Below are 24,619 nucleotides of genomic sequence, written 5' to 3'. Positions count from 1 at the left end.
GGTGGGAAGCAGTGGACGAATATTGTGTAAACAGGCCCCTATTAGGCACCGAATTATTGGCAAGTGCTTCATGGGGCTCTGGCGCAGCAGTCTGCATGCAGTTCTGGCAATGTGGATACGTGCTGCCACTAGGGAGAGTATTACTGCAGGCTGTACAGAGTGCATAACAGCAATCCTGCCTGGTTCTCTTGGACTTTGAGCCCGACATAGTATACAGGGGTGGCTATGCAGAGGGGGCCAGCAATGCAGAGAAGCTTATAGAATTCACAGCCGAGTGAGAGACTCCAGCTGTGATCTTACCCCACCAGTGTGCCTCTTAAGTCCAGCGCCGTTTAGATCCACGATCCTGAGCCCCCCGGAGACTAGCTGCCGACCGGTAACTGAAGGGTTAACGATCCTTCAGCAGATAATGGCCGCCGGAGTGCTGAGAAGGTGGGCGTAGCGCTGAAAAGGGCGGCAGTATGCTGGAAAGCGCGCCCTTTCAGTTCGTCTCCGCCCCTATGACACTATGTAGTGTCATATTGGTCATCCGGGGGGCAGGCCGGGGGAGGAGAATAGGCGGCGGCTTCGGCTAGGCCGGAGCCGCGGTCTAAATTTATAACCTGTGTCTCTGATGCCTTATCTGCCTGCACTGTCCCCCCCGGCCCCAACAGGAGTCTGCAGCATGGCTGTGATTCCTGGAAGTTGGTGCAGAGCGTCAGCTACTGGGAGCTGTATGTTGCTGCCTGCACAGGCCCTACTTGCGGTGTCTCAACCTAATACCCCCAGAGGGGGATTAGGGAGGGTGCTGCTGTCACCGTCAGGGGGCTGTAATCCTCGCCTCGACCTCAACCCAGAGACCAAAAGGAATTGGGGAAGGAGGGGGGTATCGACTTTGAACCAACACCCGAGGGGTTGGGGAAGGAGCGACATGGTAAAGAGACGTCTCGACTTCAACTGTGCACCCCTAGAAGGGGGCAGAGGAAGGAGCCATGCCGGCAGTCTCGCCGGAGACCCACTTATCTTCATCTGTAATTTCGTGGAAAAAAGAAAAATCGGAAAAAAATGGAGTAAAAATCTTTAGGTGTGCCTCCTTGCGACACTAAGCAAAAACTGAAGATGGCTGACGACATCCAGGGGTGTATACTGCAGAGGAGAGGCCACCGTTGATCTTTTTCAGATTAAGCCTAGTGTCGCCTCCTAGTGGACAGCAGCATAACACCCATGGTCCTGTGTCCCCCAATGAGGCGACAGTTATAAAATTTTCACATTTTTCTAACAAATATTGTTTTTCAGCCTTCAATTTTGCATTTTCAAAAGGGTAACAGAAGAAATTGCACCATGCAATTTGTTATGCAATCTCTCCTGAATAAGCCGATACCCCATATGTGGGGGAAAACCAATGTTTGGGCGCACGGCAAAGTACGGAAGGGAAGGAGCACCATTTGACTTTTTGAATGTAAAATTTGCTTGAATAATTAGCGGACGCCATATGTTGCTTTTGGAGAGCCCCTGATGCGCCTAAACAGTGGAAACCCCCACAAGTGACACCATTTTGGAAACTATACCCTTCAATGATTTTACCAAGGGGTATAGTGAACATTTTGAACCCAGAGGTACGACACAGAATTTGATAACATTAGGTCATCATATTGAATAAGTTGTCACTAGTCTTGAGCGCAAGTGCTCGCTACTTGAGTTTGCATCGGGTACTCGGGTATGCACCATGTATCGCGGGTGCTCAAGTGACATGCTCGAGTCCCCGCCCCATATGTTTCCCCCCCATATGTTTCATGGTTATTAGACACCCAAAATGCATGGCAGGCAATCCCCGCAAGGTTTTTTGGGCTGTATAGCAGCTGCAAAAAATATGGACTGAACAGGGCGCTGTTTGTTTATCTTTATGTTGCAATTTGAATTATGTTACAAGCGCCAAGTTTCTCACATTCTTGAAGAACCCCTTTAAAATAGGTTTTCCAGGACTTAAAGGGGGTATTCTCCCATCTCCAAGATCCAATCCCAATATGTAGTAGGAATAATAATAATACTAATACTACATTTCTCCAATTAGAAATGTAGTAGTTCTTCTGATTCACTGTTGCTTATCCCATGCAGCAGCATAGGTATCCATGGTTACAGCCACTAGCAACTGTCACTATATGAGTGGTCGCAACCGTGGATACCTAAGCTACTACAATGCCTTGCACATGGGTAAAGCGACATAGCAAATCAGAAAAACTATACTACATTTCTAATTTGAGCTATTTGTTATTACATCTAATACATATTGGGATATGATCTTGGACATGGGAATACTCCTTTAAATGAAAACTGTCAGATGCTACCCCATCAAAGCTCAGCTTGATGTAAGGGCACAGAGACCCTGATTCCAGCAATACAGTAGTGTTAAAAAGTGTTTGCCCCCTTTCTTATTTCTTATTCTTTTGCATGTCTGTCACACTTAAATGTTTACAAAACAAATTTAAGTATTAGACAAAGATAACACAAGTAAACACAAAATGCAGTTTTTAAATGAAGATCTTTATTAAGGGAAAAAGAAATCCAAACCTACAGAGCCCTGTGTGAAAAAGTGATTGCCCCCCCTACCCCCCAAAAAAACAAATTAACTGTGCTTTTTCACATCTTTGGGAAGCGGAGTTCAATTTCCCTAGCCACACACAAGCCTGATTACCGCCACACCTGTTCTCAATAAAGAAATCACTTAAACAGGACCAGCCTGACAAAGTGAAGCAGACAAAAGCGGTCACAAAAGACCCCACAACAACATTCAAAAGAACTGCAGGCCTCATTTGCCTCAGTTAAGGTCAGTGTTCATGACTCCACCATAAGAAAGAGACTTGGCAAAAATGGCATGCATGGCAAGTGCCAAGACAAAAACCACTGCTGAGCAAAAAGAACATAAAGGCTCGTTTACGTTTTGCCAGAAAACATCTCGATTGCCAAGACTTTTGGGAGAATACTCTGTGGACTAAGACAAAAGTTAAGCTTTTTGGAAGGTGCATGTCCCAATATATCTGTCATAGAAGTAACACAGCATTTGAGAAAAGGAACATCCTACCAACAAAAAAATATGGTGGTGGTAGTGTGATGGTCTGGGGCTGTTTTGCTGCTTCAGGATCTGGAAGACTTGGTGTGGTAAATGGAACCATGAATTCTGCTGTCTACCAAAAAATCCTGAAGGAGAATGTCCGGCCATCTGTTAGTTACCTCAAATTGAAGAGCCCTTGGGTTATGAAGCAGGACAACGATCCAAAACATGCTAGCAAGTCCACCTCTAAATGTTTAGAAAAACAAAATTAAGACTTTGGAGTGGCCTAGTCAAAGTCCTGACCTTAATCCAATCGAGTTGCTGTGGCATGACCTTAAAAAGGCGATTCATGCTCTGAAACCCTCCAATGTGTCTGAATTACAACAATTTTGCAAAGATGAGTGGGCCAAAATTCCTCCAGAGCATTGTAAAAGACTCACTGCCAGTTACAGCTGCTAAGGGTGGACCAACTAGTTATTAGGTTTAGGGGGGCAATAACTTTTTCACACAGGGCCCTGTAGGTTTGGATTTCTTTTTCCTTTAATAATAAAGACCTTCATTTAAAAACTGCATTTTGAGTTTGTGTTATCTTTCTCTAATATTTAAATTTATTTTGTGATCTGAAACATTTAAGTGTGACAAACATGCAAAAGAATAAGAAATCAGGAAAGGGGCAAACACTTTTTCCCACAACTGTATATCACTTACTGATATTATCTTTTTGATAAAATGCTGTCATTTTGATAAAATCATTGCAGAATTTGCCAATCAATGGTGGGGCAGGGTATACAGAGATCACGAATAAGCTTGACTACATGGCAGCAGGTGTATTGGTCCTCTAGTGATCTCCTGCTGATAAAATTATGATTTTATAAAAACTAGAGCAAGCAGCCCAGTAAGTGACATGGCTGGAATCAGGGTCAGTCTCTAAAATATGCTGTTATTCCCTTTCAGGACAGGTCATCAATATCAGATATGTGAGGTTCAATTCCTGGCACCCCACCTCTCATCAAATAGCTGATTGCAAGCTTCAGGGTGTTCCAGTAAGTGATGCGGACCCTTGATAGTTGTGCTTTGTATTGCAGTTCTATGCAGCTGAGTGCTATTTAGAAGAATGGGAGCAAGCTACAATTCCAAGTACAGTCACCACATGAAGTATGGAGCCATGTCTGGTTAAACAATCAATCAAATGCAGTGCTCACTAGAGAACCACAAATCTACCAATCAGCTGATATGTGGGAGAGTTAGACCCCCACCAATCTGGTATCAATTATCTACCTTAAGGATAGAGCATCATTACGGAAATCCCATTGGACGTAAAGATAGTGATTAGAGATGAGCGAACCCGGACTGTAGGGGGACAGAGAGGTAGGGCAGAGAGAGCTCTCTTACAAGAGTGGACTCGCCCAAAATGACATTGGAGCGAAAAAATAGAAATCAAATGCAAGAAGACCGTCATAATACTGACTATATTTTATCACACCCAGCAGTCAAGTAAGAGTTACACGTGCATTCTCCGATATTGGACTGTAGTGAGTAGGACGTCATTCCATTTTATTAGCCACGCTGTTTAATGATCGGAATAGTGTTGATTTTGAAATACCCTTTTTGGAGCTTTTAATGCATTTTCCCCACTTTCACTTAATTGGTTTAACTGCAACCAGAATGGAAGCACAACTTTATTTGCAGTTACCACTGTAGTACTGCAACATGGCATTCTACTAGAGACACTTCTATAAAAAGTTTACAAACTATAATCATTATAAAACTGTTACATAACCACACTGAGGAAAAATGTAATTATATTTGGGTTTTTAGTCAGTGTTTTGCAGCATGACCACTGCTCTGTGTACAAGTTACCTTAAACCTCTATGCTACTCATATAAGTATCCTTAATTCCTTATCTTCTTGCAGGAGGCTTTTTGTAGTAAAATGCTGCAAATAGAAAATTTCAGGCAATATTTTTTGGACTATATTATGCACTTTTTAGCAAGAAAAATACTTTGTAATGTCCAGAATCAGCTGTGTGCGTCCATGTGTACTGTGCACGCAGCTGGGTACATGTGTGCGCTGCAGAGAGAGTATATAAGGTGTGTGCTCTAAAGTTATATGTGTATAAGATACATGCTGCAGAAAAACACAAATAGCTTTATTACCTCCATATTCTACCTGAGGGCATTAAAATGAGTGATACTGACTCCTCCACTTTTTTATACCACCAGGGAGGTTTTAGTTAGAAGGAAATATGCTTATCTGCTGTCCAAACCTGGGGTGCTTCTTAGAGCAAGGTGCTTTCTATAGTCCAAAAAATATAGTAACTAGCTTGAACCTACCTAATCAGATGATTACCTGAAGTAATTGCAATCACCGAGTCTGAAGAATCACAAGAAGCGGGTGAAGCAGCACTGGCCATTGGTAGTTCATCATCAGTCTCATCTAATACAACCATATCCTCCATAGGAAAAGTGTCCTCTACAGTTTTAAAGACATAAGAAAAAAAACACAAGTCTGCAGTTTAATTTCAAAAGTTCACAATCCTCAATCTGAAGATTCCTTGTAATAAATAAGAGTGCCACATCTTGCATAAATTAAATGCTAGAATCATTCTGCAGTTGCCATTATTGAAAATTCTGTATTTTACAGTGTTGACTATATATAAATTTGCACAGAATAAGCCACAACCTGCTGACCAGTGATGGTACAACCACTGGTGCCTTACTAATCACTAGAAAGAAGACGTTACACCCCCTACATTTCCTTAGCACATTTGCTGTGTTCTATGGAATAGCTGTGTTCACAGCAAACAAGGTCTCAATCAGTAATGAATAACCTCTTTAAAGAAAGCAATGATTTGTCTCAAGCTGCACTTCTTATATATTGTGTACTCACTTACATGTAGCCTTTAATTTCCATCCTTTCAGCCTCCATTTTGATTTCTAGCTCTCATCCTGCCTATTTCTCTATGCTATAGATACCATAATACATCAATATAGCATCACATGACCAGCTATCCAATGACCAATAGCATCTCTGTCGGCTGAGATAACACTGAATATCCTTCTCCTAAGCATAGTTCAGGAGGCTGAATTGTGACCTTCTACATTACAATTGTGTGACGGAAGCTGTCTAGTCATCATCATAACCTGTGATAGGAGCTTCGGTCTTCCCCTAGTGGAGATAATCAGTGGAACAGTCCATTTAATTTCATCATACAGGAACTTCTATTCATTTATAAGGTGACTCATGCACAAAGTAATTTTCAGGGGGTCACTATGAAATCATATAACCATATTGCAGAGTAGCATACCATGAATTTCCAGATAGAAAGGAAAAACTACATAAGGTAAAACAAGTTGAAGTATATATAATGGGGGGGGGACTAGTGACCGCATGAATAAAAAAAAACAAAAAACTAGAGTGCTACTTTAAGGGTATGTGCCCATGGTCAGGAGTTGCTGCGGGTTTGACTCTGCGTGTTATGCCACATCAAACCCGCAACAGCCTCTGTTACAGCATAGTGGATGGGATTTGTAGAAATCCCATGTCCACTGCGCGCCTGCGACTCACCCGTGGAAGCGGACATACGGCGCGTCTTTTCAGACCGCAACATGTCAATTTCTCCATCGGGTCCGCATGCGGGCTTTCCCCATAGAATAAACTCTATGAGGAAAGGCCGTAAGTGTAAAAAAAAAAAAAAAATGGCACCGCTCATTTGCATAAAATGAGTGGAAGTCGCCAGTGGCTATTCCACTGTGTCTGGGCCGCAGGCAGCTCCGGACATTGTGCACATAGCCTAATTAATAAGCAACCTAATCAACTGCATGCATGCAAGTATATCAACTGTTTTTGTCACATTGGGAAAAAAGTATACAATTTATTTAACTGAAAAATTAAATTGCCATGCTTTAGAATAAAATTGTGAAAGATTAGTGCTCCTTACGTTTAATGGACTCATATTCCAATAGTGCTTGCTGTTATAAAAAAAAAAAACACACACACATTACAAATAATTTGCAACTACTGCACATTTTTTCACCATAAACTATTCAGACTAAACCTTGATACCATTAGAAAAGACATTCTCAAAGAAACACTAAGCCCAAGCTCTGTCCCATTTCCCATTCTTCATCCACACTATCCTGTATCGTGCTGTAAGACAACTGGCAGCAGCAGAAGCTACCCTGCTATGCCCTGTGTACGAAGACAAAAAAAAAACCGCAAAGTCTCGCCCATTTGGATAAAAGGGTAGGATTTCACCTGGTCAACAACTGCAGACTGGACTAATTAGCAGGAGATTAACCTCTGTGTTCTCTGCAGGATACCTACACTATATTGTATTTCTCATTTAATAATTCACGTTTAATGTTTAGTATTCTAATAGTTGGTGTGCTGTGTTTTTCAATGGTCACACAGTGTAAAATTGCTGTATGCATGACCAAATGGCTATTGGCGCATTTGTGACACGAAAATGCAAATGTGACAGACAGGCTTAGCCATAGAATAGGAACATGCGAGAGGAGGTGCAAGACAGACAGTAGACAGTGAGAAGTGCAAGTTTGAGAACGCTTAGGCTATGTGCCCACGATGCAGAAATGCTACGGATTTTTTCCTGAGTGTTTCTGCATCTCCCTGGCAGAAAAAAACGCATGCGGATTGTACATGCGGATTGTACATGCATTTTCCTGCCAGGGACAAGCGGATGTGAAGCGTTCTTCACATGCATTTCCGCATGCGGGTTGACAAGCGCTTTCCAAGCAATTTTAGCATCACTTGGAAAGTGCTTGTCAACTTGGTCACACTATATAAATCCATGCAATCAGCATGGATTTATATAGTGTGACCGTAAAGAATAGTAAAAAATAAAAAAAATAAACATATACTTATCTGCCGATGGCCCCCGGAGTCTTTATCCGATGCGTCTCGGCTTGCCGGCAGCTTGCGGTACACTGAAGGACCTGCCGTCACATGACTAAATGACGTCAGCGCAGGTCCTTCAGTCCACCGCAATCTGCGGGCAAGCAGAGACAAGGAGACCGGGGGCCATCAGAAGGTAAGTATAATCTTTATTTTTTATTTTATTCTTTTTTTTTTACAGGTACTATGGTACCCGGGTCCGGAGGAGAGTCTCCTGTCCACCAGACCCGGGTACCATCCGCACATTGAAACGCATGGATTCTGCATGTACAGATGCAGTGATGCAGATTACATGCGTTCCAATGCAAGTCAATGGCGGCGAAAACGCAGCGCTTCCGCAAAATAATTGGTAGTGCTGTGTTTTTTTCCGCAATGATAATCCGCAGCAGAAATTTCCACAGCATGTGCACAGCACATGCGGGTTATCATTGGGGGACATGGCAGGCCTTCTACCAAGCGTTTTCTAAGCATTTCTGCAGCGGAATTGCCGCTTCGGAAACGCTTAAATGCATCGTGGGCACACAGACTCACAATAATACAAAATTTGTATAGAATGTATGCTACTAGTTTGTTAGAATTATGGCTGGTGTCAGAAAATCGAGCCTCAAAAGCACAAGTCATCCATAACCGGACAATCCAAGGGTTGGTATGGGTAGCCTGCCAGTCTCGCTGCTCTACCTATACAATGAGTTTCTTCCCGTTGTATTTCCTGCTCCCACAAAAGACTAGAAGCTGATTGGAGGTAGGGCTTAAATTGGTTTTAAGATTCTGAAAAAAATCATAATCATGGCATATTGAAATGGCAAAAAATAAACATGCTTTTTGGGAGGGGCCTTTCTAACTTTTGGCATTAGGTCCTTTAGGTTCTTTGTATGCCACTGCCAACATTGGCTGCATATGTATCATACACATACCCAAACTTTAAAGTATAATTAACATGATCAACAGCCTTTAGTCATCTTTTATACTTGTTACAGACACACCCTGAAATATTCAAAGAACTTACATGTCTTGTTCCAGATAGATGTTCCTTTAGCTGTTTAAAAGATGTACAGGCAATTTTGCATTCCTGCAGAGAAGGAAAAGTACATGGAGGTGGAAGACATAGCAGGGAACAAGACAATTTGCTACATATTATACATTTCTTTGTTGCATTAGAAAGAGTGGCAGGTTTGCTGCAGCTTTATGGCATACCATAACCAATGATATCCTATCATTTTGTGCGCAGATCTGTGCATGTTACTAATTAATGATAGCCTAGAAACCCTGCATAGTTAATGCTGCACTGACACTTCCTTGCCATGTTCTAACACACTAAATGTATAATATAGGACAGATAAGGTTCCTTTACACCAGCTGACCGGTGGCACTAAACAACTGACTATCAGCTACTAGTCTACTGACCAGTTGTTTAATAGCTTGTTTCAACACCACCCACAAATCATATGCACACTGAATGATCAGAAATAGATAGTTGACGCTGTTAGAGAACAGAATCCATTTTGAGTATGTGGTATCCATCTGGTCTTTTAACTTCTGTATAATGGTGATCAAGTAACACTGATGGGCAGGGAGGTTTCACATTTCTATTCACTCCCCTAAGGTTACTATTGGTTCATAGGTCAGAGGGAACTATTCCTTTGTCTGTGACCCTATTTAAAGTGCCACATGTGTTAATAAAGCAATAGTCTTTTCTAGTACACCATACATGGCTGTGCTGTACTGATTTCCCGAGAGCTCGTAAAACAAATCTTATTAATTTGGAGTTCGGAAGGCATAGAAGAGAGCGTATTTCGCTCACAAAATTTGGTGCCGAAAAGTCCCGGGACTAGACGCACATTATACCATCCGGATCTAGAGTGAGGAGGACCCTCCAGTAAAAGTGAATTCAATCGCTGCAGCATAAGGTAAGAAGCTTATTCTTACAATAGTATTTCACTTTTACTGTGAGCTGGTTCATCTCCAATCCAGGTGAGTTATTTTTGCAATTAATAGTCTAGTGCAAGAACTCGGAAGAGATACCTATGCCTTTTTGAACTGTGTGCATGTGATCTGATCAGTGTATGAGTGTGATATAGTGGTACTTGTACTTAGAGGATTGTTGGTGTTGCTGTATCTTGTTTGGCTGATGAGACTGATCATCTCACCAGAGGGGTATCTTATGGACCATTTACTGGCTGTATTGTAGTATCTGTGGCTTTGTGACTGACTACTCTACAGAATAATAGGATCTGTGGCTGTGTGCCTGCCTATTGGACCCGTTGCTTTGTGCCTATTGTTTATATTGTGCTGGCACTGATTTTGAGGCAAGTATAGGAAACTTGACGAGTCAATGGAGACAGAAACCCAATGGAAAGACAGCAAAAAGTAGAATGTTCAGATAACGTGAAGGCAAGGATGCCATAACGGATAGTAACAGAATGGTGAAATCAGGGCTGTGGAGTCAGTAAGCCAAACCTGCGACACCGACTCCTCAATTTCCCTTACACCAACTCCACGACTCCCGACATATATTGCTTATATTTAAGTGAAAAATTTATTGTAGCACAATGTGAACATCAGACATTTAATCATTTTTATGAGACAATCAAGATATTTAGATAGAACATAATATATAATTATTGGAATACAACTTTAGAACACAAAAAACTGTAAATGTAATACGTTATGTAATATCGAAATATATATATATATATATATATATATATATATATATATATATATATATATATATATATATATATATATATATATATATATATATATATATATAACTATGTAACAAACTATGTAAGTGGCAAAAAACAGTTTTCAACAAATACATTCTAAATAACATTTGTGCAGTCTATGAATTTTTTCTAAGAAATAAAATTGCCTCCATTAGATCCTCCTTCATAGTGGACCTCAAATCTGACCTAATAATTTTAAGGCTAGAGAACAACCTCTCTACACTAACTTGGGTTGGAGGCAAAGCCGTAACCACATGGGCAACATCTCTAACAATTTCAGGGTATAAAGGAATTGCTTCATGCACAGTCAGTTTTGATGAATTGTTGAATTTTTCTATTTCTTTGAGAGCAAGTGAAACATTTTGCTGAAATATGGTCAATCTGCTTGCTATAGGAGACGGAGTGAAATCTTTTTCCTTGCGGCAACGCTTTGCCAGCTCCATGTCATCCAACTACTTGTCAAAGTCAAACTCCTCATCTGATGAGGATGAAGATATGGCAGCAGTAGCACTGTCAGGACCCAAGTCCTCTTGAGCCTGGCAGGCCTGTAGGCCACTCATCCTAACTGCTACCTCAGTCAGAGCTTCTTTTCCTTTAGTAAGCTGTTGATCATCAAGCAGTATACGATGACTTGGGTCCACATAAACAGCTGCCAGAAAATTTTTATTTTCCAATAGCTGTGTCTCTCTCCGCTTCATTGAAGCAGAAATGCCATCTGCGATTAAACCTCCTCTTTGGGACAGGCAAAATAGCAAGTTCTTCCACTCCCTTATGAAAATGCCAGGAGTTAAATTCTCAGCTTGTAATTTTTTAGTCACAGTAAATGGGTGATTAAGCAATTCCTTCAATTCAGCCACCTGTGTCCATTGACCTTCATTTAGGGTTACCTGAAGGTTCGCCATATCTATAAGAAACGGTTTTAGTTCAAGCAATTGCTCAATCACTAAATAAGTGCTGCCCCACCGAGTGGCTTGATCGACAATTGCCCCTTTCCCAGCACGTCTCTTCAAGATGGAATCAATTTTAGGGGTTCTGGCGGCAATAACCAATTTCCTCACTTTTCCAATCAGATTTCCAGCATGTCCTTCTTGCAGACTATCTCTTATTGCCAGCTGCAGCGTGTGCACAACACAGCGCATGTGATGAATACGAAAGTGTTCTGAAGCAGCTTCAACAAGATCATCTATTTCTAAAGTATAATTTTGCTGTTCTTCTGTTGCAATATCTGTTTGTTCCTCAGTTACATGAACAGAACTGTGGCCTTCCATCTCAAACATACTGAATCCTACATTTTCTTCTAGCTGTTGTTCATTCCTCTCATTCATCAGTTTAATTGTACTTATGTTTGAAGCATTGTCCGTTACAATAGCAAGAACCTGTTCTTTTTTTAGTTTGTTATCTTGCAGAACTTTTTCCACTAAGGCCTGGAGAAACTGGCTGGTGTGATGAGCTTTAGTATCTTTTACTGCCAGTGTCTTGGTAACAATTTCTTTGTTGTCACAAACATATTGAACATTGATGGCAAAATAGTTTCTCTCTGTGACATGTGCAGGCATCCATTTTAAAAAACATGAAGCGTCTTTTGAGAGTCTTTTTAAGACCTTCATTTTGTTTAAGGGCTTCTTCAAACACTAATTTTCTAATAGTTTCTGTTTCCAGAGAAACACCAAGTTTGCGGGCCATTTCTCCATTAAGAGCTGTAAAAGCTGGTCGTGCAAATAATGATAATGGTACACCATCCTTCACAACAAGCTGTATGAGCAATCTTTTAAACATATCTGCCCCCCCAGCCCCTCGCTGGCTACGGCCATGATTCACACACAGCGTTTTTGCGGATCCGTTTTTTTGCAGTAAAATGCAGTGACTCTGGGCATCCGAGCAAAGTCAATGGGTTTCAAGATATGACATTCAGACACATCGTTTTGTGAGGATCCGTTTTGGGGCTCAAAAACGGATCCTCACAAAGAATGAGCATGTCAGTTTGTGCGGCGTTTTTCTAATCTGCTTTTGCCATTAAAAATATTATCTATGAGCTCAAAAACCTTTCAGGTGATGTGGTTTTTTAAAAAGCTGATCTGCTTTTGCAGCTGAAAAACGTATCCTCAAAAAATGCAGCAAAAACGCTGTGTGTGAATGTAGCCTTAGATCAGGCATATAACAGCCATTTATAAGACATTTCATAACTTTCCCAAATTCCTATGAAAAAATATTCAGCACATTCCGCATTGAACTACTGTACCCAATTTATTATATATTTTAGGAGTCGGAGTCGGTCCATTTTATACCGACTCCACCAAAATGAGCACCGACTCCGACTCCACAGCCCTGGTTGAAATTACAGAAATTCCCCACAGGGGGGTCTGGTCTGTCCGTCTGTGTGTGTTCTGGGAGAAGGCTGTTCATTAGAGAAAGCATGATCTAAGACAAAAGTCTGAGCTGAGCAGTTAAAGAATGTTAGCTCTGGAAGTAATTAGTGCAGAAAGTGTGAGAAAACCACTATAAGGCTATGTGCCCACGTTGCGGAACTGAAGCATATTTTTTACGCTTCTCCCTGGCGGGAAAATCGCATGCGGATTTTACATGCGGTTTTCCCGCCAGGTAGAAGCGTTTGTGAGGCGTCTTTGCATGCATTTCCGCATGCGGGTTATCAAGCACTTCTCCAAGTGATTTAAGCATCACTTGGAAAAGTGCTTGACAACTTGTTCACACTATATAAATCCATGCAACCGGCATGGATTTATATAGTGTGACCAAGTAATAGTTAAAAAAAAAGAATCAGAATGGTAAAAAATAAAAAAATAAAGTTTATACTCACTTTCCGATGCATTCTCTGCCCCGTCCGAAGTCTTGAGCTGCTCACGCTGTTGTATGCAGGACCTGCGGTGACGTCGTTGAGTCATGTGATGGGTCACAGCAGCGCGACGGTGGGAAAACATCAGAAGTTAAGTATAAACTTTATTTGATTATTTTTTTTACAGGTTCTTTGGTACCCAGGTCTGGATGAGAGTCTCCTCTCCTCCAGACTTGGGTACCATCCGCACATTGATTCCGCATGCGGAAACGCAAAATTAATGAACATGCTGCGGAAAAATCCGCAGCATGGGCGTTGACATTGCGGAATGCCATTGGGGACCATGGGGTGCGGATATACATGCGTTTTACAAGCGTTTACGCTGCGGAAATTCCGCAGCATATACGCTTGTAATACGCAACGTGGGCACGCAGCCTGAGGCTATGTGCCCACGATGCAGAAATGCTCAGGATTTTTTCCTGAGCGTTTCTGCATCTCCCTGGCAGAAAAAAACGCATGCGGATTGTACATGCGTTTTCCTGCCAGGGACATGCGGAAATGGAGCGGTTACCCACTGACATTTCCGCATGTGGATTGACAAGCGCTTTCCAAGCGATTAGCATCACTTGGAAAGTGCTTGTGACAACTAGGTCACACTATATAAATCCATGCAAACAGCATGGATTTATATAGTGTCACCCGAGAGAGAGTGGTAAAAATAAATATATACTTACCCTCCGATGGCCCCCGGTGTCCCGCTCACTCCGTTCTCCCTTGCCGACAACAGTGAACTGAAAGACCTGCCGACGTCAGCGTCACGTGACCAGTCACATGACTCTGACGTCAGCGCAGGTCCTTTAATTCACTGCAAAGTGCCGGGAAGCAAGTAGGAGCGCAGCGCGGGCTGACAGAAGGTAAGTATACATTTATTTTTTGTTTTATTCTTTTTTTACAGATTTTTTAATGGTACTTGGGTGTGGAGGAGAGTCTCCTCTCATCTACACCCGGGTACCATCTGCACATTAGAACGCTTGGATTATGCATCTACATATACAGTGATGTGTAATCCATGCGGTCTAATGCAAGTCAATGGCGGCGAAGACGCAGCACTTCCGCAAAATAATTGGCAGTGCTGCGTTTTTTTCCGATAATCCGCAGCGGAAATTTCCGCAGCATGTGCATAGCACATGCGGATTATCATTGGGGAACATGGCTGCCCTTCTACCATGCGTTTTTAACCTTCGTCAGGCTGCATAATTTTACAACGTTAACAGGCGGCAGAGGTACAATTGTACCTTCATATATACCTCCACTGTGGGAAGACTTTCTCCTTTACTTGGTTTCAGAAACTAAAGTTCATTCAGCTACAAATGTTATGCTGATATCTATTGGCCAGTGTTGTTACTGCTCACTTATGTTGCTGTCAATTAAGTTGATTCAAACTGGGAGTGGCTTCTACTTCTCTTCCTGCCTCCCTCCTCTCAGTAGCCATTTTGCTGTTCATCTCATTGCTGTGAGCACACACATTTCTAGGCTTGTGAAGTCTTCAATTTCTTGGATACGAAGATAGGAAAGTCTCACAGCATCTAACAGCCAGTTATACCTTCATTCGCCTTATGTGGGGACAGAACAGTCAGAAATTGTCTTTGAGCCTGGACTTGGCTTACATATATTTTGTATGAAACTTATCACTATAGGTATGATTTTTATACGAAAAATGGATAATAATTAGTATCTACATATTGTTTTACGATGTTTTACTTCTATTCAGCACAAAATAAAGATGGTGGCTCTGTTACAATTTTCCTATTGGTCGAAAAAACAGTCGAAGATGGAATGAAAATTCTGAAACCGTATACGGTTTACATAATATATAAATGACATTTATAAATAATTATCACTAGAAATAATTTACTTTATCTGCACTTTAGAATCGAGTTTCATTCTACTTGCCACGTGTTACTGAACTAAATTACGAAGCCAAAATTCATCTACCAGGTTAGTATCATTTTGTGAAAAGCCAATAATGTAGTATTGTGTAGTATTTCGGAAAATTATTTATTTTTCATTTTTTCATATTTAAGGATTTACGTCTGACTAAATAATGCGAATGCTAGAAGAATCTGATTCGGAGCATGAGGAAGAACCATATGTTGCATCTGATGATGAAAACGATGTACCACAAGTGGATGTTACTGAAGAAGATTCAGACATTGAACAAGAAATGGTCATAGAGCAGGAAAAAGATTACGACTCAGACGAAAGTGTTGAGGATGAGTCTGTGCCTCAAAGTACAGGCGACATTTGGACTGCTAAGGATAAAACTCAATGGTGTAGTGATCCACTGCCAAATGCACAAACAAAATCTCGTAATGTCCTACGACAAAGAGGTGGCCCTGCAGCAATCAGCAACCTGTATACAGCAAAAGAGCTATTCAAGTCAATCATGACTCCCGAGATGTGTGACATCATATTTACGAGAAACGAATAGAAAGGCCAAGAGAATTTGTGATGCTTACAACAACGAACTGGTACAACGTTTTCCTGATTCTTCTGAACGGCCACCACAAAAAACATTCAAGCAATTTACTGAAACTGAACTCCATGCATTTTTGGGCATACTGATTGCTGCTGGTGTGCAGAGAGACAACAAAGAGAATCTGGAGGAAATGTGGAATGTTGCTGCTCTGCCTCTTATACGTGCAGCCATGTCTCGTGACCGCTTCAAGAGGATACTCAGATTTATCAGATTTGACAACGAAAATACACGTGCAGAACGTGTGCAAACAGATAAAGCTGCACCAATACGGGACATCTGGACAATGCTGAACAGAAATCTGGAGAGAGCCTACAAGCCATATAATTGTATCACCGTTGACGAGCAATTATTTCCATTTAGAGGCCATACTAAATTTACCCAGTATATACCTTCAAAACCAGCTAAATATGGCATAAAGATTTTCTGGGCTTGTGACTCGTCAAACGCCTACCCATTACAAGGTCAGCTCTACAATGGGAAACCAACTGATGGTCCTCGACAAGTAAACATTGGTGAACGAACAGTATCGGACCTAGTGAGCTCGTATAAAGGCTCTGGAAGAAATGTCACCACCGATAACTTCTTTACAACCATGGAACTAGCTAAGGTATTGAACTCCTGGAACATGACACTAGTTGGTACAGTGAGAAAAAACAAAAGGTTCCTACCTAGCAACATGTAGCCTGCCAAAGAAAGGCCTGTAAACTCGACAAATTTTGCCTACAATCATGATGCAACAGTCTGTTCATATGTACCAAAGAAGAACAAATCAGTCGTGCTTCTATCATCTATGCACATAACGGGAGAAGTTGAAGAGACACTAGCAGCCAAGCCAGAGATAATAAAATGCTACAACAAAACAAAAGGCGGAGTTGATGTTATGGATAAAATGTTGGGAGAGTACACTGTGAAACGACGAACATTACGTTGGCCTCTGGCATTTTTCTACAATATGATTGACGTCACTGGGTTAGCATCCTACATCATCTACAGAGAACACAATCCAAGCTTCAGGACAAAGGATCAACGAAGAAAGTTCCTGAAAGATCTCGCAAATTAGCCGTGTAGGCCTGCAATTGAAGATCGTAGTACAAACCGAATGATGATGAGAAACCATTTTCTTCGAGGTGCAGTAGAAAAGGTGCTTGGACGATGCATTCTGGTAGCATCGCAAGCAGCAGCTGGCCCTCAAATACCTCATGGTAGTCGTGGACCCTCCCCTGTTGTTGGTAGTTGCTATGTCTGCCGAGACCTGAGGCGAAAACAACGCAAGACTAGAAAGTCTTGTGTGGTTTGTGTGAAACCCATTTGCGATGAACACTCGGTAGCAAAGACAACATGCATTACTTGCGAAGAAAATCAATAAAAAAAAGTTTCTTACATTTTCTTTTATAATGTAAATGAACAGTTTTTTTACTTGTTTATAATAAAATAGCATTATCATTAAAAAAAAATATTTTTTTTCCTTGCATTATCTTCATTCAAAATATATGAGGGTACATTTGTACCTATGCAGCTTGTTATGGATGCAAAAATATCTCGACCCCTTATCTCGGAAAGGGGAGGAGATATTTTATTGAAATTTGGCCAATATATTCTGGACCAAAACTGCAGAGATGTCACGAAATTTCAGCCCTCTACGGCTTTTCAAAAAAAAGTTATTGCAATTTTAAAACGGAATAGTTACAATTGTACCTACTCAGCGGGACGAAGGTTAATGCTTTTCCGCAGCTGCGGAAACGCATTAAAAACGCATCGTGGGCACACAGCCTTAGTATTGTGTGAGTGCTTTTGACAATGGACTGAACGGACTTAATGAGACAAAATAACAGTACCTCCTCCTTTTAAACAGACAAGGACGGTGGACATGTACAGTATAGAGGGTATAGAATTTGGGATGGAAAAATAACTGTTCAAATTGCAAGACAACTAAATCTAAATTCAGTTCACCAAATGCTCCTATCTTACCAGATGCATGTGGTTGTTGGAGCTGCTAATACACCTCCTCCCCCAGAGCTAATTACATGGGATGGGGAGGGGGAAGAGAGTAGTGAGAGGGGGTACTGATAGAGGATACTCTCACATACCAAAGACCAGTACTCCTCACACATGAGGCATGCCCCCCCTTCACAAGGTGATTACAAAGGAATACAACCACCAAGCCTTGGAGCCCAAGTGAACAGTTAGGCTATGTGCCCACGATGCAGAAATGCTCAGGATTTTTTCCTGAGCGTTTCTGCATCTCCCTGGCAGAAAAAAACGCATGCGGATTGTTCATGCGGATTCTACATGCGGATTCTACATGCGGATTCTACATGCGTTTTTCCTGCCAGGGACATGCGGATGTGAAGCGTTCTTCACTTGCATTTCCGCATGCGGGTTGTCAAGCGCTTTCCAAGCGATTTTAGCATCACTTGGAAAGTGCTTGTCAACTTGGTCACACTATATAAATCCATGCAAACGGCATGGATTTATATAGTGTGACCCGAGAGAATGTCAAAAAATAAAAAAATAAATGTATACTTACCCTCCGTTGGCCCCCGCAGTCTTGATTTCCTCCGTCCCGGCTGCGGTAGAGTGAAGGACCTGCCGACGTCAGCGTCGCGTGACCCGTCACATGACTACGACGTCAGCGCAGGTCCTTCATTCCATCGCGAACTGCCGGCAAGCCAGGAGGAGAGCATCGGGGGCCGCCAGAAGGTAAGTATATATTTATTTTTTATTTTATTATTTTTTTTTTCACAGTTTCTATGGTACCCGGGTCCGGAGGAGAGTCTCCTGTCCTCCACACCTGGGTACCATCCGCACATTAGAACGCATGGAGTGCGCATCTACTTATGCAGTGATGCGTAATCCATGCGGTCTAATGCAAGTCAATGGCTGCGAAAACGCAGCACTTCACCAAAATAATTGGTAGTGCTGCGTTTTTTTCCGCAATGATAATCCGCAGCGGAAATTTCCGCAGCATGTGCACAGCACATGCGGGTTATCATTGGGGGACATGGCAGGCCTTCTATCATGTGTTTTTTAAGCGTTTCTGCAGCGTTTTTGCCGCTGCGGAAAAGCTTAAAAAACGCATCGTGGGCACACAGCCTTAGTGCTGATGAAACAACTTCCTGAACCTAATGAGAAGCCTGTTCCGACAAATTCAACAGATACAGGTTATATACAACTGTACATGGCAGGATTTAGAATAGTTATTCGATGCAAAAGGAGGAGATGTGACTACACATTATAAAGCAAGAGACAGGACCGTCAAAAGACTATCTGATTGACAGATATGGAACAGAATATTTACAGACAGAGTCCGGGGAAGGCTATTGTAAGATATCGCAGTGTTGCGCATTGACAAAACAAAGAACAATCTATATCTTTAAATGACATAACTCAGGAAAAAGATGAGACCGTAGAAAAATATTTTGCCCGTTTACAGATGACTTGGACAGATATGGGATATTTTCCAGGGGACACTCTTAATATACGTATATTGGGAAATGCTTTTGTGGATGGGTTAAAGAAACCAATTAGAGAGGGACTTGAAAAAGCACGCCCAGAGTGGAGAGGAAAGTACCCAAAGGATTTGTTACAAGTAGTCAAAGGGGTGGAGCAAGAGTGAATTCAAACTTGCAAAACAAAAAGGCGTTAATGTCTTACCAGGAAGGGGGGAGGAAGGGAGGATATGGCAGGAGGCGTGGCTCTATGGTCTGTAACAACTGTGGACAGCAGGGTCACATACAAAGAAACTGCAGAGCACCCCCCAAGCAGCAGCCTCCTCCCACTCAGCAGATTGCCATGAAGGATTCTTCTTCACTCTAGGAATTCGGCAACCCAGTAGCTAGCATGCACCCTATTTTAGTTCCAAGTTCTACAGATCCTACCCCAATGGTTAAATTAACTCTGCCTGGAGATAGAACATTAGATTTCTTAATAGATACTGAGGCAGCCAAGTCAGTCATGCATGCAAAAAATGTTTTTCCATGGGAAATCACCGATGATTTTATTGAATGTATTGGAGTGGATGGTGATCCAAGAAATACACCACTTACCAAACCTCTTGCAGTGACACTACACCCATCCCAAAGACTGATTACCAGATTTTTAATTAGTGACACAAGAAACAAATCTGTTGGGAGCAGATGTCCTTCGTGCGCTGCAAGCAAACATTCAATACAACAGAGATGGTACGGTGTCATTAACCTCTAATCTTACATAAGAGCAACTCTGTGCAATTGGAGCGTTTTTGCACCTTTACCAGTCTACATCTGAGGACAAAAATCATTTGCCAGATGATTTTCTAGCTCAGGTCCCTGAAACATTGTGGGCGACTGGGAAGACTGATATCGGCTGACCACCAGTCCCACCAGTGGAGGTAAAGTTAAAACCAGGTGTTCCACTGACATGTATTAAACAGTACCCCCTCAGCCATGCACAAGATGCAGCCATTGGAGTATCAATTCAAGAATTACTCAAGTCAGGGACAATCATTCCTACTACCTCCGCCTGTAATACGCCCCTGTACTCAATAAAGAAAAAAGTTGAAAAAGGAAAACCAGCAAACTACCGTATGGTTCATGATTTGAGGGCTGTAAATGAGGCCACTGAGCTTATAACACCTATAATGCCAAATCCTCACACTTTATTGGCTCAAATCCCACACATTTCACGGTGATTGACTTAGCAAATGCATTTTTTTTCTGTACCTCTGCTCCCAGACTACCAGTATTTATTTGCCTTCACTCATGGTCATCAACAGTACACATAAACTGTGCTACCTCAAGGCGCACAAAATTCACAGACTATGTATACTGTTGCAATGTCCTCAGTTTTGCAAACATGGACTCCTCCTTATCTGGAGGCAGTGTTTCTTCAGTATGTGGACGATTTATTACTTTGCTGTCCTAACCAAATGTCATGTAATGAGTCATCTATCTTGCTTTTGTGTTTCCTAGCAGAACATGGATGTAAGGCCTCTAAAAAAAATTACAGTTTTGTCAGCTGACAGTAGTGTTTTTAGGTAATTTCCTGGCTCAAGGTACTAAACATCTAACTGAAGAAAGGAAAGTTGCAATACAACAGCTTACGTTGCCCCAAAACCTCACACAACTTAGAACTTTCCTGGGTCTGGTGTCATATTGCAGGCCATGGATACGATCTGCATCCCAGCTCATGCAGCCCTTGTATGATTGTTTGTCTACACAAACCTTCCATCTGACCACAGAAGCTGAACAAAATTTTTACTCTCTAAAACTCTTGATTACCTCTGTACCAGCTCTTGGTTTACCCAATTATACTAAACCATTTTCTTTGTTCTGCACCGAGATGACAGGCCATGCCACTTCAGTACTGACCCAAAAGCGCGGACAACATCAAAGACCAGTGGCTTACTACTCAGGCAGGCTGGATCCTGTTGACAGGGGGGCACCCTCTTGTGTTAGAGCCATTTCGGAGGTTCAAGCAATGCTTGAAAAGGCCACACAGAGAGTTCTTGATTACAAGATCACACAACATGACATTCATGGTGTCCTTAGTCAAGTACAACCTAGACACAATTCAATGGCTCGACAACTTCGACTTTAATGTGCCTGCCTCATTCCCCCAAATGTAGAACTCAAACGACGTACAGTTTTGAATCCAGTTACGCTTCTGCCATTGGATTCAAAAAGGGGGGAAAGATGGGGAAAATTAACTATTTTTGCATTCTCTGACAGAGGAGGAAATAGCCGACATACATACATACACCCCATGATTGTATATCTCTGATGCAACAAGAGACGGAAGGGTTTGAACATGTATCAGATGAACCCATTGCTAATGCAGATTTTGATTTATTTTTGTAGATGGATGCAAATGCCAAGATGTTGGTTCTATATTGGATACGTTGTGATCTCACAACATGAGGTAATAAAAGCTGAACCACTCCCTCCTCACCTATCGACACAGGAGGCAGAGCTGAGGGCACTCACTGAGGCGTGTAGAGCGGCTGAGGGTAAGACAGCCAAATGTGTGTGCAGATAGTAGATCTTGCCTAAAGTCACAGGAAAAACCTTTAAAACCACAGAGAGCGTAAGGGCCCTGATGAAGGCTCTCCTGTTACCAACTAACCTTGGCATAGCGAGAATAAAGCTCACACTCGAGCTGACACCAATGAAGACAGAGGAAATGCTCGTGCGGATGCCGCCGCCAAGGAAGCAGCAAAGAGGCTGAGAGTTGAGAGTCTAGCAGTGGTACAGACCGTGACCTCAATGGCACCAGTCACTCCCGATATTCTTAAATCCTTGCAGAAACAGGCGGTTCAACAGGAAAAGAAGGAGTGGAGACACAGGGAGCTCAGCTGACTGAGGAAGGTTTGTGGAAAAAGGGCAGTAAGCTCTGCCTGCTGCGAGCTCTTTACTAAATGACGGCCCAGGTAACCGATGGACTAACGCATTTGTCAAAAACAGCTATGTGTGCTTTGGTAGATAAAGCATGGGTGGCGCCATGGTGCAGTACCCAGGCACACACAGTCTTGTATGACGTGTGCCCGACAAAATGTAAGAAAAACTGTAAACACCCCGCAGAAACACACCCCTTGTCCGCTCTACCAGTCCCAGAGATTGCAGATTGCCTATAAACAGCTACTACAAGTAGGGGTATATGAGTTCGTGCTTGTGTGTTGATCTCTTTTTAGGTTGGCCAGAGGCATATCCGGTGCAGGAAGCTACAAGGTTACTGCACAAAAACTCATGAATGAGGTGGTATGTAGATAAGGGGTTCCTGACGTGATTGCAAGTGATACGGGTTCACATTTTACAGGATAGGTCATGAGGCAGATCTATGCATTCTGTAGGAATTAGCAGACTTTCCACACTCTTACCATCCACAAAGTAGTGGGAAGGGGGAAAGGCTGAATAGGATATTAAAGGTAAAAATACACAAGGAAAAAGAGGAAATCGGAATGTCATGGACCAAAAGATTGCTTTTAGATCTTTTCTCAATGAGATACACTCCAGGTAGAAAAATAGGTCTCTGTCCACATGAGATACTTTTTGGTTCAGCAGCTAAGACAGACTTATACTTTCTACAGTGACTGCAGATGCAGGATGATTGTTTGACTAGCGATGTACAAGCCTTTCATATTGGCCTAAACAGTGTGATAAACAGGTGTATTCTTCCATTCATGACCCTAAATCAGTGTCAGGAGTACATGATCTCAAGACAGGAGACTGGGTGGTCCTAATAGAGGATACATGAGAAAGAGCCTAGAGCCAGGATTTGATGCCATTCCAGGTTCTCCTAATCACAGCAACTTCAGTAAAACCCACCAGGATACAAGCAGCTCCTGTAAAGAGTCACCACCAACAGAATGATGATGTTATTACCTGTTCTAATGGGGGTAGTGGCATCATTGCCCCTAACAAGGACATTAAATGAGGTTCTGAATAATGAAACATAAGTTCATCGGACATCACCAGGTGCCCTTAAAAGACATGGACACGAGTATGTCATCTAGGGACTGCTGGACTTGTACTCAGTCCTGTGAGTTATAATACTTCAAGGGTATAAGCAGGAGGGCTCTTGGGGATCATACATGTATGCAACTAATATTTTGTTTTATGCAGCCGTAAAAGCGCTAATCTGTGTTATGCCCATATAATCGCGTTCATGGGTATGAGAAACCTCGTCAAAAGATCCCCTAGGTGTATATTATGGACCTCAGACAAGAAGAGATCCAGTGTTGTGTTACAATTATAGGTCTTCAGGTAGGGAACTGAAGCAGGTAGGAAAGTCCCGAGGACGCGACTAGCGCGCTCCTATATACCTACTGAAATACCCATAATTGGTCACAAAAGGGAGGGGGGGAATTATGAGAGAACAGAATCCATTTTGAGTATGTGGTATCCATCTTGTCTTGTAACTTCTGTGTAATAGTGATCAAGTAACACTGATGGGCAGGGAGGTTTCACATTTCTATTCACTCCCCTAAGGTTACTATTGGTTCATAGGTCAGAGGGAACTATTCCTTTGTCTATGACCCTATTTAAAGTGCCACATGTGTTAATAAAGCAGAAGTCTTTTCTAGTACACCATACATGGCTGTGCTGTATCGATTTTCCGAGCGCACGTAAAACAAATCTTATTAATTTGGAGTTTGGAAGGCATAGAAGAGAGCGTATTTCGCTCACATCGCCAGCACAGATCTGTTTACACAAGGTCATGCACAGCTAAGAATGATGATCTTTTGTGCAGCGCAAAAGATAGTTTCACCTGACGATCCAGCATTTTGCTTGTACATCGGCAGCCTGATTATACTGCAAGTTTATAGTGAACAAGTTTTCATAGGAATGCTCGTTCATGATGATTTTACAGTGTAAACAGACACATAGAAAAGTGACTGCAGGACGGGATTTTAGTTTTTATGAAGCCTGACACCTCTATACACACAATATACTAAAGTAATATGGATTATGGTGTACTAAATCAAAAGACTAATGTTTGAATTTCAATTACATGTACAGTACAGACCAAAAGTTTGGACACACCTCATTTAAAGATTTTGCTGTATTTTCATGACTATGAAAATTGTACATTCACACTGAAGTCATCAAAACTATGAATTAACACATGTGGAATTATATACG

At 41.9% G+C, this 24,619-nt stretch overlaps 1 protein-coding gene across 10 annotated transcripts in view; it reads right to left on the bottom strand.

Annotated features, from left to right (window-relative positions):
• LOC141265452 (uncharacterized) overlaps positions 1-24,619 on the bottom strand; it is a 99,850-nt gene that overhangs the window by 33,455 nt on the left and 41,776 nt on the right. For 5 of the 10 annotated variants that reach the window (XM_073678584.1, XM_073678586.1, XM_073678590.1 and 2 more), the window contains 3 exons: positions 8,949-9,011; positions 6,969-6,999; positions 5,378-5,500 (listed from right to left, as the gene is read on the bottom strand). In XM_073678584.1, the coding sequence (XP_073534685.1) occupies positions 5,378-5,500; positions 6,969-6,999; positions 8,949-9,011 (217 nt within the window). The remainder of the gene's footprint in view (positions 1-5,377; positions 5,501-6,968; positions 7,000-8,948; positions 9,012-24,619) is intronic. The other 5 variants (XM_073678587.1, XM_073678592.1, XM_073678593.1 and 2 more) reach the window with 1 other exon arrangement.

Source organism: Phyllobates terribilis, unplaced genomic scaffold (assembly GCF_046119375.1).
Source record: "Phyllobates terribilis strain yellow unplaced genomic scaffold, ASM4611937v1 Scaffold_4__5_contigs__length_816908805, whole genome shotgun sequence".
NCBI lineage: Eukaryota > Metazoa > Chordata > Amphibia > Anura > Dendrobatidae > Phyllobates > Phyllobates terribilis.
This window is presented reverse-complemented; position numbering and strand designations above follow the sequence as displayed.